Here is an 18,643-nt window from a genome sequence, read left to right as displayed (position 1 = left end):
ATTGTGGGAAGTGTGCCCCTAGTAATCATGGCGGACGCCTTTGGTGATGGATTGTTCAGCGTGTTTGACGATGATCAACCAACTACTACAAGCAAAAAAGCACCATCCTCTGCAGCTCCTGAAATAGGGTAAACTATTTGATTTCCACTAATGATTTACGATGTGTGGAATATTTATGTTCGGTCACACGAAGTGAACCTGAACGTAGACTTATGTGGGCTTTGACAAGTTAGCTAACAATGCTAACTCCTCCAGGTACATATGGTCTGTGGAAAGATTATAACGTTTATAACTAACAACACTTCCTCGAATTTTACTTTTTTTTGTAGAAATATTATGTGTGGTTGCTGTGAATGTCCCTTTTTATTCATGCGACTTAACTTGTTGATAAATATAAGATTCACAAATGTGAATCCACAAACAAAAAAGCTCAGTTTTGATGAAATAGCTTCTTCAGGAAACAAAAAGTCAGTCAACACATGAATACATACGGTATCAATAATATCAAATGACTAACTTGTCGGGAGATTTTTAACAGTAGTTTTGCTTTATTTTCATTCTTTCCTTCTAATCACAATTATGTGAGTGATTTCCCTGTTTTACAGTCTATAGCGATATTATACAACTTTACTATTAACTTTCTGTTGCCTTCAGTTCTTAGTTGATTGTATAAAAAAACCCACAAATATTCACAAAGATAGGGAGATTTTAAGCTAAGTGTCAAGCTGACTTTGTACATTTGAGTAAATGAAATGCGGGCAAACTCAACTAAATACTGTCTTGTGTGTCTGTCTACTCCAGAAAATCTATAAGTAAAAATGGATCTGATAGGGATGCTGGTCCTTCTGCTCGAGGCAAGAGGGAGGCAGACAGTGATGGTGGAGAGGAGGTGATGCTTGGGAAGAAGGCTCGGCATGAGGCAGCCTCTTCTAATGACCTGAAGTGAGTTGATGCACAAATGCCTTTTTACTCTGTCAGTCTTTGCTGGACTTATATGTTGTTACAGTCTAATGATATGAGATAGAGTAAGCCTGATAGTTGAACACTGTGCTAACTTGTTGGATTGCTTATTACACATTAATTATAAGAATATATAATGCAAAAAAAAAATGTATGTACTGTCTTATGCTTAGGAATACGCTCTGGAGGTAAGATTTGTTTTGTTTTCAGTCTTGCAGAGTTTATGCCCCAAGTCAAAGTAGAGCCAGTTGAGACGGTGGAAGGATGCTCCCATGAGGTATTACCAAAAGCTTATCAAAGTTGAATTTAAATTTTTGAATTTAAAAATTAAAATGATAATTAATTATTTGTGTCTTTGCCTAATAGGTTGCTCTGCCTTCATATGAAGAATATAAACCTCTCAAACCTAGAGTGGGAAAGGCAGCTAAGGTAGGTTGGATCCTTATGATTAACTTAGTGTGTTCACAGTAGAATAGTATCCAGTGGTATAACCTTTATAATCTGTATCAAGGCTGGAAACGGGAAAAAAAATAAACCATGTAAAATTAGCCCTGAAACCACAGCACAAAAATACTGCATCATATCATACCATTGAGCTTGTTTAATTTAATTAATAATGTTTTGCAGCTTGAAATGAAATAAATAATAATGGACCAGGATTGTTTTTTTAAAGTTCATATGGTTTCTTGTCTTGCAGGAGTATCCTTTTGTTCTTGACCCTTTCCAGCGTGAGGCCATCCTGTGTATTGATAATAACCAGTCTGTGCTTGTGTCTGCACACACGTCTGCTGGCAAAACTGTTTGTGCTGAGTGAGTGTCCTTAATAACCATGACGTGTATTTTGATACTATATATTTTTTGAAAGATAGTCATTATATCACAGTCAAAGATCATTGTTAAAAACAATAGACAAGCAGAATGGTGCAGCTGCTTCTATCCTTTGCATGTAGTAGTACACTTTGCCTTAATTAAATGTGGTCATGTCATCTTCTTGTAGATATGCCATAGCCCTGGCCCTCAGAGAAAAGCAGAGGGTGATCTTCACCAGCCCCATCAAAGCCCTGTCCAATCAGAAATACAGGGAGATGTATGAAGAGTTCCAGGACGTAGGACTGATGACTGGAGATGTGACCATCAACCCCACCGCCTCCTGTCTCGTCATGACAACAGAGGTGTGGTGTTTGTGATTTAATTCAAAGTCAGAAGAACAAAATGTCAAACACAAGTAGGTGTTTGCAGCTGAAAACTTGGTCAGACTCTGTAACTGCTCTCTCTTTCAGATCTTGAGGAGCATGCTTTACCGAGGCTCTGAAATCATGAGGGAAGTAGCGTGGGTCATATTTGACGAGATTCACTACATGAGAGATGCAGGTAAGGAAAGAACACAGTGAGCACAGATGCTTTATTAAAGGATTTTGAGCTATAAACTGAATTATAAGACTTAATTGTAATGAAACGCATCAGTGCTTACAATAATACACATTAAAATCTGCAAATTCCTGCTCTAAAACAACCGTCAGCCTTCTCAGCTTCACGTTGATGTCAATGGTTTACTTTGTAGAAAAAAAACCTCAACATGTTGACGGTCTTTAATCAGAGATGTGCTTTTTGTGTGGAAACCTGACTGGTTGAACTGAAGCCTTTATATCACCCCATTCATATCCATCAGACTCGCACATGGGCAGTGAATTTGTATTTTTATTTAACCCTTATTTAACCAGGTTGGTCCCATTGAGATGTGGGATCTCTTTTCAAGATATACCTGGCCAAGACGGCAGCAAAACAGTCACATCATTACAGTTTTACAATAATAAAAGAATTTGCAAGCGTAGAAAAAACACGTACAATCAGTTGAAACATTTACAGACCAACAGTCTTGATTCCAGAGTTTTAACGCTCTCTTTAAAATCAGTCAAAGGAATCGCTGTTTGTAGATGGAGCTCAGACTGAAGCTTGCTCCAGGCATCAGGAGCTGATCTTACTTCATAAAATTGCTGCCTCAATCAGAAAATTGTCACTTTGAATTCGAGGTAAAGCATAACAACACCAAAGTTTCTGTGAGGAATCATTGGTGAGTTTAAGATCACCTCTGGGTTCACCCTCCTTTCTGTCTCGTGATAACTTATTAGCAGTTTTCAGAAACATGCATCTCTCAGAGTGGGCTGAAGTTATACTTTAACTATGTAACATTACTGTGCTTCATAATATTGTTTTAATCCGCTTTTGCTTTTGCTGTGCCTCAGAGCGTGGTGTGGTGTGGGAGGAGACCATCATTCTTCTTCCTGACAACGTGCATTATGTATTCTTGTCCGCCACCATCCCCAATGCCAGACAGTTTGCTGAATGGATTTGCCACCTACATAAGCAGGTAGCCCGTCTGCGACCAGACTTAGAGAATGAAGGATGAGCACTTTCGGACACAAAAACAGATTAACTGCTGTTTATAGAGCTGAAGTATAGTCATTCATTTTAGTGTTTTTCATGTCTTTTGCAGCCTTGCCATGTAGTGTACACAGACTACCGTCCCACTCCACTGCAACATTATATATTTCCAGCAGGGGGCGATGGACTCCATCTGGTAGTGGATGAGAATGTAAGTGCACCACCTCTCTACACAGTGAATTTTAAGTGGTAATACCTTTATTATTATCCTTGAGTATTTCTGTTTCTGTAAGTCCAAATCTATGACACATTTTGGCCTGAAGATTTACACAAAGTCAGTCTTTTCTATGTCTGAGTCCTCCGAGATGATCCAGATCTGGATCCCAGTTGTCGATTTTTTTTTTTTTTTTTTTTAAAGGATTATTCACCATCAGGAGATATTGCACTTTTTGACTTTTTTATGTTTTTCAGAGATGAGGACTGTCACAGGTCTAAAAATAATCATGACATGACAAAGTCTATAGACAAAACCAATTTGTTGCCAATCTGTAAACCATTCCAGCATATGTTTATTTCAGATATATTTATATCTCCCATATTTGACATGTGTTCATACTCTGTCTGATAATGGAACTGATGTTATTAAGACTATAGACTGAGCTTTAAAAAAAAAAGACGTAAAAATGTTCATCTGAATCCTAGAACTAACATGTTGACTCCCCTTCTGCTCTCTCCCCATACACTCTAGTAGTTATTTATGCTGTTTTTAACTTCATTGTCTCTTCACCAGTGGTTGCGAGTCTTGGATTAATCTGTACTGTTTCCTTTTATCTGTTTTCTTTTGTTTTGTCTTTGTTTTTGTCTCTTGGGGCCTCTTGCCAGGTCATCATTGTAAATGAGAAGCTGTTTTCAATTGATTTTGCCTGGTAAAATAAAGTACTGATGTGGGGTCATGGTATTTTTTTTTAGGGCATGCACAACTCGTCCAAAAAAAAAAAAAAAAAAGATCAATTTTTATTTTTTTTTATTTTTTTACATCCAGAGTTAGGGATTTTTCACCATGATCTTGTGTTGGTGATGGATTCTTCTTTAACACATCTTGAAGGTTACCAGTGGGGTTCAGGTCTGGACTCTGGGGTGGCTAATCCATGTGTGAAAGTGGTGTCTCGTTGTCTCTGAACCGCTCTTTCACAAATTGAGCCTGATGAATCTTGGTATTGTCCAATTTTAATGCCCCCTAGCAAATGAATAGGTAAGAAATGAGGAGCTGCTTAGTGTTAAAGACCTTGTCGTAGCTGAAACATATTAATCACAGCTGTAATTATCCAGTGGAAGGATGTGAACTATTTGCTTAGTTAAATCCAGGTGGAAACACTTTTTGGCCACGATGTGTACATATGCTTCAGTTTGTGTATCCACAACCTAGTGGAATTATTGAGCATTATGGACCTGATCTGAGGGGGTGTGACGGTCTTCAGTGTCTGATTGTCCTGTTTAGGAGTGGAGCTTCTCTTTCACACTGATTACCTTTGGTATTAGTCCTTCATGAGTGGTGTGGTGTAACATCTGTGTGTATTTTTCTTCAGGGAGACTTCAGAGAAGACAATTTCAACACAGCTATGCAGGTCCTGCGAGACGCTGGGGATTCTGGGAGCAGCAGTGGAGGCAAGTGGGATCCGAGAGGACGGAAAGGAGGCACTAAAGGTGTGTATGTGTCATATGTAACAGAAAAACACAGATACAGTCACAACTCACACCATAATCAGGGTTCGTACGGGTGCTTGAAATCCTTGAAAATGCTTTAATTTCAGTGTTGTGTTTTTAATGTCTGAAAAGTGCTTGACTTGTAGTTTCAAGTGCTTGAAAGTGCTTGCAATTATAACTTTGTGATGTGACTCATATGTATGAGAACGTGAAGTCTATTTAGAGCAGCTGTAGAAATAATATGGTTGACTTCATATGATTATACATGAATGAAGACATGCCTATGAATATCATGTTCCACTGCTGCAATAAATCCTAAATCTGAATCAGTGGAACTTTAATGGTGTCCTGAGAGTGGGGCTAAACTAGGTAGTACAACGCTTCAATGTATGTATTCATGTGTTTTTTATATTAACTCTGCCAGGTTAGATGGCAAGCCAGACCTAATTTTATGTCAAACAAAGAAAATTCCCACGTGCTCTCAGGTCGACTTCAGGGACATTTTTATCTTAATCTTTGTCTCAGTGAGAGTGTACCAGAAGAACACCAAGTGGCTTCCCTTCTTTTGCGTAAAACTTTGTGTTGATCTTTAATTTCTAATCTTTTGCTATTATGAAACATCATTTTAGATGTTTGTAGCATAATACAATGTACATCATTGTGATAAAAAGTGAAAAAAACCTACACTCATGAGTATATACAGGGGTTGGACAAAATAATGGAAACACCTTCTATGATGCCACAATGTTAGGTGTTTCCATTATTTTGTCCAACCCCTGTATATGTCTGTAGATATGTGTTTTATCCCAGTGATAAGGTGCTGTCTTGGAAAAAAAATTGAAAAGGACCCTTAATAGTGCTTGAATTCTGCCTCAAAAAATGTGTATGAACCCTGTACAATGTGTGTTCATGTGCTCACATGCCTGTGTTTTCTCCAGGTCCATCCAGTGTGTTCAAAATAGTCAAAATGATCATGGAGAGGAACTTCCAGCCCGTCATCATTTTCAGCTTCAGTAAAAAAGAGTGTGAGGCCTACGCTCTGCAAGTGGCCAAACTGGACTTCAACAGAGGTATGTGTTGTTGTAAGCTCACATCTATCTGTGTGTGTGTGTGTGTGTGTTTGTAACTGTGCAGGGGTGTATGAGCAGGTACTTGCAGCAATGTGGGAGGCTTTGCGAAATACTTTCTTGATACAGGGTTTACATCAGAGAATAGCATTTCGAGTTGTTTTTGGCTTCAGATGACACTCGTCCTTTCATTCTTCATTTTTTGTTTTTACTGAACTCAGGTGAGGGCAGTTATCATCAGTTTTGTGCAAGTTACTTCCAAACTGTAATACATTACAGATTACTTGTTACTGTTTAAAAGTAATTCCTTACCTTACAATATTACTGTCAGAATTGTAATGTGTGACATGACTCTTGTATTACTTTTGAGTTACATACAGACTCTAGTCATAAATGGTGCGTGTGCAGTAGAGACAGGATACAGGTGATAGCAGAGCCTTTGGATGCATAAATTTGCATCCTGAAGTACATGTGGACAGATAGCTCAGTAAGTAATGCTACAGTCTATGACGTTTGAATCCCAGCAGGAACGCTTGGATTTTTTTCAACATTTTACATGTTCAAACAGGGGACATTGTAGATAAATCCGCAATTGATAAAGAATTGTAACTAGTCCTAGAAACATTAGCTTACCTCGTCATTGCTGATGACAGGGATCATGCTAACTATCTTCTGTAAATCAGGGTTAGGGTTAGTAATGAGCATACGTCCATGTGGACATTGGACTGTCTTCTGCTGTCTGCACCCGTTGGCTGAACACCAACAGGAAATAGAACTGTACAGACACATTTTTGATTCCTTAAGGCCTCAAGGTCTTGCTGTTTAGTTTTTTTTTAGGTTTTGTTTTTTTTTTTTTTTCATTTGAGCAATTAAATTATGGGTGAAAAGTGTGTTGTAACACAAGTGCTATTTAACATGTACAGAGCAAAATATTACTGAAAATTGATTAGTAGAGATGTAACGGTTATCGGTATGACGATAAACCACGGTAAAATTCCCGATGGTTAGTATTACTGTTTAAATTCTAATTATCTTGATAACCGTGTTTGATTACCGCACACAGAGAGAGAGAGAGAGAGACCCGGTCCAAGCGCACAGAGAGAGAGAGAGAGAGAGAGAGAGACACTATTTATCTATGTAAAAGAAACTAAAACAACTCAAACCTGATATGGGAAATGGTCAAACAATGGCCATAAGGTGCTGTCTTTAATGCATGTGTATGTTTGAGTTTTACATGTTAATATTTTAATGTTTCTGCCAGCAGAAAGTACATTGTGCCTATTATTACCTCCGCCAAGGAGGTTATGTTTTTGCCAGGGTTTGTTTGTTTGTCTGTTTGTTTGTTTGTTTGTCTGTCCGTTAGTGTGCAACATAACTCAAAAAGTTATGGACAGATTTTGATGAAATTTTCAGGGTTTGTTGGAAATGGGATAAGGAAGAAATGATTAAATTTTGGGTGGTGATCGGGGGTGGGGGGGCCCACGGGGGGGGCCACTGATCAGCCCTTGGCGTAGGTCTGCACTCTCCGAGTGCTTCTAGTTTTATAAGTGTTTTTTTTTTTTTTTCCAAAATAGAACTTGGTTGAATTATTTCAGTGTGTGTATTAGTACTTTTTGAAAATTTTGAGCACATTTCAAGAATACCAGCGATAATAAATGATAACCGTCATAATTCTGGTCACAATAACTGTGATATGAAATTTTCATATTATATCACTATTGATTAGCAATGCCTTACATTACTGCATTATAGCAAAAAGTAATCTGTTACTTTAATGCATTACTTTTGCAACACGTTACTCCCCAACACTAGTTATTATAACAGACAAACTGAGCAAATAAGTCAAGATTATCCTTTCATAGAGGTTTTTTCATACATTTGTCATCACATTATCAAGTTCACATGTCGAACAAACAAGCACATTAACCATAACAATACTTTTAGTTAGATTTAAATCTGCACAGATAGGCTCATATAAATTTTCTTTGTTTTGGCATTTTCCTCTGGAAAGACCAACTGCCCAAGAGAACAAGGGAGTTGAAATTAGGCAACTGAAAGAGCTCACCAAAATGCTAAATTGTTGGCAGGCTGAGCTGAACTGAACTCTCTCCCTACTGAGCGAATGCCATGAATATGGTTGATTGTGCCTGCGCAGCTGGTCCTGCTGGTGGTCCAGTGATGAGTGAAGGGTTGCTTCATGAAGACAAATCTCTGCACAGCGGGAGATAATCCAGCACTCCATTAAACCTGGCTCACCTCCACTGGCTTTGGGCCTTTTACATGAAGTAAAGCTTATGAAGTTGTACATTTCCTTCCTCCATCTCCGTTTGTTTTCCCTGCTTTATGACATTCTTACATATGAGTAGGCTTGTTTTAACGTCGGGCTTTTTCCAACACCCAAGGCCTTTTTCTATCAACACTGCCAGTTTTTTTTTTTTTAATCACTAAAACAAATGAAAGCCCTGCTCCAAAGATAACTTCACATTTCCAATATCTATTTATTCTGGGAATTTTTTCTAGAGCAAACAACACTTTCCTAGAACAAGAGGCCGATACATCCAATAATATCATTCAGTTCATTCTCGTTGGATAGAAGAACATTTTACGTAATTCAGGAAAAGCTGAAATACTAGTTAACTCTTGAAAACCTGATATGTCATCGTTGACACACCCTGTGCATATGCAGTTTGAATGGCTGTAACACTTCCACTGTTTGGGCTATTGGAAAAATTCCAACTGTTTCTTAAACCTGAGACGTTGCACTTTATAGGCTTTATTGGCTCTTTATGGTAATTTCACTCATGCCTGTACTAGACGCTGGAGAAGAAGCTGTTTTAGCAGAATTACAACATACAGTAAATTGTAAATGATTGCTAGAGTTTGAAAGTTCAAAGTGCTCTGGAAAAATGGGCCAAAGGGCTCATTCACAGTATATTTTCTATGCTTTTTATAGTCAAAACAAATGGTGCCAGGCACAACAAACCCTGCCCCTCGCACATATTCCAGCTTATTTTAGCATCGATTCAGCTGATGTCATCATGTCTATGCATGTGATGATGTCAGCATATCAATTGCCTCTATATATATGCCATGTCTGAAGTAAATTAAAACAAAATGGATGTTTTTACCTCCGCCAAGGAGGTTATGTTTTTGCCAGGGTTTGTTTGTTTATTGGTTAGTTAGCAACATACTGAAAAAGTTATGGATGGGTTTTGATGAAATTTGCAGGAAATGTTGATACTGGCACAAGGAACCACTGATGAAATTTTGGTGTGATCGGGGGGGCTGATCTGCTTTGGTGGAGGACTGTACTCTCCGAGTGCTTTTCTAGTTATTGATGTGTGAAATTTCAGCCATTATAAGTAAATGTGGTGTGTGTGTGTGTGTGTGTGTGTGTGTGTGTGGTGTTGGGGGGGGATTAAAAAAATCATGAAAAAATTTTAACTTTGACCTACTTTTCTCAAAATGTAATCACATCTATTCTGGGTCACTGGCAATCTATAAACCCAATTTAGTATGAATTCAACCAATAGGTTTGCTGCTAGAGTGTAAACAAATGAACATACAAACCAAACCAAAAACAATACCCATTGCCTCTGCTTCAGGGTGGGGGGGTGGATGTAAGTAGTTAAAACAACCATGATGCTTTCATGTTAGTGAGATGGATGTATTTTCCAAGGATTAGAGATATTTGCAAATTTGCTTGGTTTTCTGTCCTTTTGAGCTGAAATAATGTCAATTAGTCGCTGTTAACTGACATTATTCTCTTCTAAGACAGACAGCTGTTGTTTTGTTATCGTCTCTAACTCCAGCTTGTATTGTCAAACCAGTATATGTGGGCAGGTTGTTGATGGGATGGATTTCCTGTGTTTGTGAGTGTGCAGGCTGTGTTATGATGAGGCCTAGGATCCATGTGGCTCCGTCCCTCCTGGTTTTACCTTTCCATTCCTGTCTTCTCTTCAGTCTCTGTCGTGAACACTTTAAGACGCCCCTCTTTCTCGCTGCTCTGTGCTGCTGTGACACAGAGTTTCTGGGCAGTGTTTGTGGAATGGCAGAGTAGCGTTGGAGCCAGAGGACCGACTGGTGCAGCAAAACAGAAAAGCAGCTGAATAAATGCAGGGAGTCGGTGCAAACACAGCAGCGAGTCGGAGGTGTATTGATTAGCCCATGCAGAGACTGACAGGCTGACACAGATCCAGGTTACACTGTGGACTCAGCAGCAGTTTTTGTACCTTTAAGGCACTGGTTTGTACTGGTCTCATGTTGATCTACAGGGTGTCCACAAAGTCTCTTTACAATTTAAAAAAAATATCACAAAAGCAATTGATGAGATGTTTATTAGATTTGTTCTATGTATCCAGTGGTTATTAGGGGTGTTAGAAAATATCAATTCTGTGATATATAATGATATTTCATTCACAGCACTGTATCGATATTAAAAAAGTACTGTACTAATATTTTTAGGTATTTATTCAAATGCAGCTGTTGTGGAGGTTCATTTATGTTTTGTTTTTTTTTCTTTTTTGTTTATATTTGATTTATTATTATTCAACACTATTTTATTAATAATGGTTATTTGAAGCATCTTAAAAGCACTTTTTACTGTCTGACAGAGGAAGATGTTAGTCCTTTGTTGGGATTGCACAAAAATAATGCTCTGATGTTAGTTCTGAACAATAGAATATGAATATTTGAACAGGATCTTAAACTGTAATGTCTGTAAAAGTAAGTTTATAAGTTTTAACACAGGAACGTTCTGTAAAATATCATTAGATCCTGTTGTGATCCAATAAAAATGTGTTCAGTATTTGTGCAGATTTCGGGTGTAATTCAATTCTTCAAGGAAATAATCATTTAAAAAAAGAAACAAACTAGAAAAGCACTCGGAGAGCGCAGACCTCACCAAGGCAGATCAGTCCCCCCCGATCGCCACCAAAATTTAATCATTGTTACTTGTGCCAGTATCAACATTTCCTGAAAATTTCACCCAAATCTGTGCATAACTTTTTCAGTTTATGTTGCTAACTAACCAACAAACAAACCCTGGCAAAACATAACCTCCTTGGCGGAGGTACAAAAAATTGCCTTTTTAACAGTATCATGATATATCATGATATATCGTGATATATCGTATCGTGATCCTAGTATTGTGATTTGTATCGTAATCGCCAGATTTTTACCGAAACCACCCCTAGTGGTTATCAAAGTTTTTAATCACATTGTTGGATCATGTGTGCTCAAATCATTGGTCCATTTTTCTTCGAGAGGTCAATTACTGCAGACCTTCACCTTTGACTGAACATGTGTCACCACAACTGGATGACCTCAACCAACTATTATTTTCCAGGTAGATGGTGCACCACCACATTGGGGACTGCATGTTGGTGGGTTCTAACGGTGTGTTCCAAAGTGCTGGGAGGTGGGAAGTTTCCGACATCCAGTTAGGTAAAATGTATTGGAATGCTTGTCGAAGCTAGGGGTGTGTTATCGGCAAGAATCTGGCAATATGATACAAATCACAATACTAGGATCACAATACGATATATCATCATCATATATCATATATCTGTTAAAAAGAACAATTTTTTGTTTTTTCTCTTTTTTTTTTAATGATTGTTTCCTGGAAGAACTGAATTAACCAGAAATATGCACAAATGCTAAACGCATTCTTATTTGATGACAACAGGATCTAATGCTATATCACAACATTTTCCTGTTAAAACTTAAATTATGTTTTACAGACATTACAGTTTAAGATCCTGCTTAAATATTCTAATTCTATTTGTTCAGAACTAACATCAGAACATTATTTTTGTGCAATTCCAACAAAGGAGCTAACATCTTCCTCCCTCAAACAGTAAAAAGTACTTTTAGAATGCTTCAAATAACCATTATTAATAAAACAGTGTTAAATAATAATGAATATTAACATCTGCATTTAAATAATGCCTAAAAATATCGATACAGTACTTTTTAATGTCGATACAGTAGTGCGAACTGAAATATTGTGATATATTGCAGAACTGATATTTTCTAACACCCCTAGTCAAAGCTGGGGTCCTAGTTGCAAAGTGGGGCCAGATCGAACTACTCCAACCTCACCGCTAACTACAACGTGACGTCAACACAACAATGGCGGCGTGCAGAGTGCAAGTTTGCAATGAAAAAAAAACTTCAGCCGTTGTTTTGCCTCTTCCATCTTGTTTGCATATATAAGAACACCGTACTGTCGACAGTCAAAATGCCTGTTCAGTAAGAAAGCAAATAGGAGGTTAGATCTGCGGTCCTCCATATTTGTTGTTTATGTTCAACATGGATGTTCTGGGAGGCTTTGAGGTGGGATGTAGTTAACTCCTGGTGGGTTATATTCGACTTCCCCTGCTGTAGCACTGCAGCTTTTTTTTTTTTTTTTTTTTTTTTTTTAATTCACTTTTTATTGACATTCTGTATCAATGTTGACAAGATATTCATTTTAAATGTCATCAACATTATGTTAATCTGAATGTCCCATTTTTTAACAATGAAACAAACAAAAAGAACATAAACAAGTAGGGAGTGAATTGCAGTTAGTTGCATTTACTAATCTAATCTTCTATTCAAAATAAAAGTATCACAGTCCGGTCTGCGTGGCATGATGTATTCCATCCATTTCTTCCACCGCGTAACAAACAAGTCCTTCTTATAGTTCACCTCTGCAGTCAGTCTGTCCATCTTATATATGTCCACTGTAATGTCCATTCCACATACTCAGCGTTGGGCTTTCCGATGAAAGCCATTTCTTGTGATGGCTTTTTTTGGCTGCTATTAGCAGGATATTAAATAAATATTGGTCTCTCTTTGGCCATCCTTCTGCCTATAAGTCCAAAAAATAAAGATTTACATTCAAAGGATAAGTGGCTCCCGATAATTTCTTGTGTTTCCTTCTGTATTTCCTTCCAGTAATTTTCGATAACAGAACAATTCCAGAAGAGATGACAATGATTTGCATTTGTATTACCACATTTTCTCCAGCAAATTGGGAGTTATCTCTATAGTGGGACTTTGATGTGGTGTAATGAAATATCTAATCAAGCTTTTCCAGCCAAACTCTTTCCAGCTCTGTGAGCACTGCAGCTTTAAGATGTTTTACTCTTACCTACTATGTTTAATGTTAAAGATCTGTGTTAATATCCCCTTTTGAAGGGACAAATTCAGTGTAATTCAGGACTTCCATGTGTTTGCAGCCACAATAGAGCAAGGTGGGGGTACTCAGGTGGTTGAAATCAGCAACTTTACCACTAGATGCCTCTAACACCACACCGAAAAGAATAGTTACCTCCGCCCGGGGGTATTGTGATCACTTTGCTTTGTGTGTTTGCGTGTTTTTGTTTGTTTGTTTGTTAGCAGGATAACTCAAAAAGTTATGGACGGATTTTCATTAAATTTTGAGGACATGTAGATACTGGCACCAGGAACAACTGATTAAATTTTGGTAGTGAGCGGGGGGGAGGGGGCAGATCTGTCTTGGCAGTGGTCTGCGCTCTCTGAGTGCTTTTCTTGTTTCTAATACAATTTATTGCACACGTGTAGTTCTTTATACTCTTTGTTCTCCATTAAATAAGTTTTATTAGAAACTGTGCTCTCTATTCATGACATAAACTTGCTTTTTTAATGTAATATTTTCATTCTTTGTGATTGTCTGTTGTTCATTGTTATTAACTTTTATGTCCTGTGTCAGAGAAGTCATTAGTTATTAAAATCAATACAAACCTTCCAACCTAGTGGAATTCCAAGTTTCTGACTAATGTAGGAACATAACAAGGGACATTTTCCCAGAATAGTCTTATGAATAAAAAAAGACCTGTGACTAGTTTCCACATGGACATGGAGGGACAGAGATCACAACCAGCCGCTGAAAATAAGTAATGTGATTAGCATGATGAGATGACACAGCCGTGGTTGGCAAAGTAGGCCTGCATTTCTGCTTATGTTACACTACTTAAAACAGTTCTGTTGTTTGAGCCAACCGTTTTCTATTTCTGTCTTTAAACTTCAAGCTTGAATCATGGCCTGCTGCTTAAAAACAAAAAAACAAATCTGAAGAAAACTCAGTGTTTTGGAAACCCAAACTACAAATGAAATTACGGAAAATTACTGCAAGCAGTTTCCCCCTAAATCTATCCCATCATCTTCATAAATCAGTGACTTCGTGTAGAGAGAAGGTCTGTTTGAAAATGTAAAATCGAAACATTATTCAGGTTCTTCCAGCTGTTGGAGAAACTGTGGAACTCGGGCAGTAAAACATTTCCACCTATTCTGTCATGCCCTCAGATTATAAACATTTGGAATATAATTCATTTAGAGATTAGGAAAATCTTAAGGGTGCAGACAATTATCAACTGGGATGAGTTGCTTTTTGGTTATATTTACTCATTGGACACAAATAAGGACACTAAATTTTTGTTTGGAATGTTGAGTATTACTTAGTGGTTTCCAACTTTTTTTGGCTCTTGACCCCATTTTAACATCACAGATTTCAGGCAACCCCAGACATTCAAAACATAGACTTTTTTTTTGCTAAAATTTTTTTTTGTTTTTGATCATGTAATAGTTTGCTATACTATGTTGCAAATAAAAGTTAATTTTACACAATATTAAGGCTATATAATGTATATTATTGAGGACGGAGGCAGAAAAGCCAGGTGTAGATTACTGCACAAAGGGAGAATTTTGTAAAGTCAGTCCAAAGGCTGCAAATTAATACTGAAACAGTACCACAGTGCTGCAGTTTCAGACTCAGAGTTTGTCATGTCTTTTATGTATTGTGATTGTCTCTCTCAACTCACCATATATTTTTTATTAGTAATTTTTTACTTTATTTTTATCAATTACTAGAAATTTCAGGTGACCCCATTTGAATTCCAGGCGACCCTACGTGGGGTCCCGACCCCAAGGTTGAAAAACACTGGTGTAGCTGCTCGGAAAGTTATATCTAAAAATGGTTGAATGTAAATGCCCCAACCCTGGAGGACTAGCATCAAATTGTTTTCATGGTTTTTGTGATGGAATGAATCACATTTTACAACAAACTCCAAAATGATAGATTTGATCAAATATGATAGAAATGGAGGACATATATCTTATTAAAATGACTGGACTTTGTGTAAATCTCTTTTTTTTTCTTTTTTATTTATATATTCTCTTTTCTTTAGGAAACTGTATTTCCCTGTATGTTGTTATTGTAATTTATTTGATTATGTACACACCTCTTTAAATATTGTTGTTATTTTACTTTTTTTCTTGCATAAAATTTTCCTTGAAAATAAAATCCTAAAAAAAAAAAGAAAATGTAAAATTCAGTGAAGTCACACAGACCCACTGATGGATCCATGGATTGTAAAAGTTTTTTGCTTATGTTCTAAACACTTCCTGTACAATTTATTTGTTTCAGATGAGGAGAAACGTCTGGTGGAAGAAGTGTTCAACAACGCAGTGGACTGTCTGTCAGATGAAGACAAGAAACTCCCTCAGGTGAACGTCGCATTCACAAATGGACCTTCTCTCTTCCCTCCATCATCATCACTCATTTATCCATATAGTTGTAATAGTGTTTATTATACAGTGTTCCTACAGGGTTTTAAAAAGTCTTCAATTAAGAATTCTGCATTTAATACCTTAAAAAAGTCTTTAAAAGGTATTAAATTTGATACAGTAGGTCTTGCATTATGTTGCCATAAACGTGTTGCTGTGTGTTTTTAAATGTGTCCGTTAAATGTCCAAACTGTAAAGAAAGTAACATTAGTCGACTCAGTTCAACAAAAGTCTAGATTCAAAATTCAAGAAATTGTCATAGCAATGTAATTCTTCCTTTTGCAAGTTCCCTTCACATGGCTAATGTAAACAATTAACTAAACTAAAATGAGATAAAGGAAATAAACTGTACAATTAAAACAATTTAAACTAAAAGGAAACAAAGGTAATAAACTGAACATTAAGCAAGGAAAAATAAATAGGTAAAAAAAAATAAAGTGAGTACTGTGTGAATACTTGCTGTATTATTTATTTTGATTTATTTATTTATTATTATGTAATACAAGTTCGAACCCAAGAATTTATACTGAAATTAGGAACCGGTTATCACTAACTTTGCAGCCCCCGGTGAGAAATGATCACAGAAGTGAAAAGTAAACATGGGGAAGTGCAAATTTAATTATGCCTGGGGAAAGATCATTCTCGACCTGTTTGACATGAGTGGAGGTGAACGTGTTTGAAGTTCACTGCACCTTCTGCAAGAACTAGTCACTTAAACTCTGAACTATGAGAATCAAAGCGTTGGAGTAAATAAATACATTTTCCTAAATTCTAGGAGTCATGAATTTTTGCCAGTATGGCTGAAATGGGTATGAAATTATATTCTGAGTAGCCTTAAAAAGATCTTAAAAAATCTTAAATATATCTGGTAGAAACCTGTAGGAACCCTGTCACACAGTTACATAGATGGTAGAGGTTTGTATAACAGTACTAACAGCTGTAGTTGTACTATATAAACTGTTAGTACTTGGAGTAGTTCCTTTAACCCCAACTGGTCAAGGCAGACGTCCATCCTCCAGAGTCGGGTCTGCTCCAGGTTCCTGCCAGTTAAAAGGAAGTGTTTGCTCCTGGAATTCTGTTGGTGTTTGTGAATTGGCTTAAGGCACTGTCCATTCTTCTCCTTCTTCTCCTTCTTCTTCTTCTTCTCCTTCCTCTTCCTCTTCTTCTCCTCCTTCTTCTTCTTCTTCTTCTCCTTCTTCTTCTCCTTCTTCTCCTTCTTCTTCTCCTTCTTCTCCTCCTCCTTCTTCTTCTCCTTCTCCTCCTCCTCCTTCTTCTCCTTCTTCTCCTTCTTCCTCTCTTCCTCTTCTCCTTCTTCTTCTTCTCCACCTTCTTTTCTTCTCCTTCTTCTTCTTCTTCTTCTCCTCTTCTTCTTCTCTCCTTCTTTCCTCTTCTCCTTCTTCTTCTTCTTCTCCTCCTTCTTCTTCTCCTTCTTCCTCTCCTTCTCCTTCTCTTCTCCTTCTTCCTCTCTCCTTCTTCTTCTTCTTCTCCTCTTCTTCTTCTTCTTCTCCTTCTTCTCCTCCTTCTCCTCCTCTTCTTCTTCTTCTTCTTCTTCTTAAAGCACTTTTTTGAAAACAACAAAGAAAAAGATCTTACCTTACTTTACCTTACCTTATCTAATCTTGGAGCAGCTCTAAATGTAAAGTGTCATGAGATAACTTTTCTTAGATCGAGACATAGACGGACTTTATTTTTCATTCCAGATTTTACGTCAAAACTGAAATTTTCATGGAGTTGGCTCAAGAGGCAGCAGCAATAAATAAAACAGCCACTATATATGCAGGATAGAGTAAATATGCATATAAAAATTATATGTGAAATATTTTTGAAAACTATGATTCTCAGATAAAAAAACAACTATTTTCAGTAGTGAATATGATGCAGCGCTATATGATTGACACACCTTATAAAACGTTTAATTTCCTACCATGAGAGGACGGTTAAAGGGCTCTGGTCATAATGTTAACCCTGCTCCTGTTTCTCTGCCCTGCTGTGATGAGTCACACCATGAAAAGCAGTGGTGTTGAGGTAATACTTGTTAGTGGGTAGACCACTGTGACACGAGCCCTGGCAGACTCCACCACACATCACACTTTTCCACTATGAGGCTTGGATTGTTTCCTCACACACTGTTACCAATACTACACACAGACTGCACTTTCAGAACACTCAAACACATTTTTATTTCATGTAACTTGTTTTTAAATGTATTTTTTCCACTAAACTTTGTGTTCTGGGTTTTTTTTTTTTTTTTTACAGGTGGAGCACGTGCTGCCACTGTTGAAGAGAGGAATAGGAATCCATCATGGAGGTCTCCTTCCTATTCTGAAAGAGACTATTGAGATCCTTTTCTCTGAAGGTCTACTGAAGGTACAGCTGTTTCTGCATCTCATGCCTTGTACAAACCGTCAGAATAATAAAATAAAAGAATGCTCATACACGGGGCAGCTTAGATTAAAAAAAAAAAAAAAAAAAAAAAAAAAAGAAGCCTTTATTTAACCCTTTAACAACTGCAGTCTCTCCAGTGCTGCATTTTGCACTTTACATCATTCAAATGACTGTAACTCCTGAACCGTTTATGCTATCCACAAAATTCAAATGGCATCTGAAAGCTGAGGTCCTGCGCTTTCCAACACTATATAAATATTATGGCAGCGATGTGGAACTATTACAAGTAGAAAGGAACTGTTTCAGAGACTTCTTTAGAGGCTAAAAACGCCTGGAAATAACAAGAAGTATGAAGCTATAATATGGATACTGAATGTTCAAGACCAAAAAGTATGTTTGAGCAGATGTAAAATAGTTGAAGGTTTATTTGCAATCTTAAAAAAGTTTAGTTACATTTACAGCTGTTTCTGATAATAACTATGCTGAAGACTTAAACCTTTTTCTTTTTTACTAAAACACACTGATTTAAATGATAAATGGACTGAACTTATATAGCGCATTTTCTACCACCTTAA

General features: G+C 37.2%; 1 protein-coding gene across 1 annotated transcript in view; it reads left to right on the top strand.

The window, feature by feature from the left end:
• The first annotated feature begins 24 nt into the window (after positions 1–24).
• The window catches only part of LOC115430294 (exosome RNA helicase MTR4-like), a 43,130-nt gene continuing 24,511 nt past the window's right edge, over positions 25–18,643 (top strand). The window contains exons 1-13 of the mRNA XM_030150235.1: positions 25–128; positions 802–942; positions 1,171–1,237; positions 1,327–1,389; positions 1,658–1,770; positions 1,958–2,132; positions 2,241–2,331; positions 3,204–3,328; positions 3,455–3,553; positions 4,929–5,046; positions 5,985–6,116; positions 15,544–15,623; positions 17,940–18,050. Of these exons, the coding sequence (XP_030006095.1) occupies positions 28–128; positions 802–942; positions 1,171–1,237; positions 1,327–1,389; positions 1,658–1,770; positions 1,958–2,132; positions 2,241–2,331; positions 3,204–3,328; positions 3,455–3,553; positions 4,929–5,046; positions 5,985–6,116; positions 15,544–15,623; positions 17,940–18,050 (1,416 nt within the window). The 5' untranslated portion in view covers positions 25–27. The remainder of the gene's footprint in view (positions 129–801; positions 943–1,170; positions 1,238–1,326; positions 1,390–1,657; positions 1,771–1,957; positions 2,133–2,240; positions 2,332–3,203; positions 3,329–3,454; positions 3,554–4,928; positions 5,047–5,984; positions 6,117–15,543; positions 15,624–17,939; positions 18,051–18,643) is intronic.

Source organism: Sphaeramia orbicularis, chromosome 12, assembly GCF_902148855.1.
Source record: "Sphaeramia orbicularis chromosome 12, fSphaOr1.1, whole genome shotgun sequence".
Lineage (NCBI taxonomy): Eukaryota > Metazoa > Chordata > Actinopteri > Kurtiformes > Apogonidae > Sphaeramia > Sphaeramia orbicularis.
Note: the sequence above shows the minus strand (reverse complement) of the source record. Positions and strands in the feature narration are given on the sequence as shown.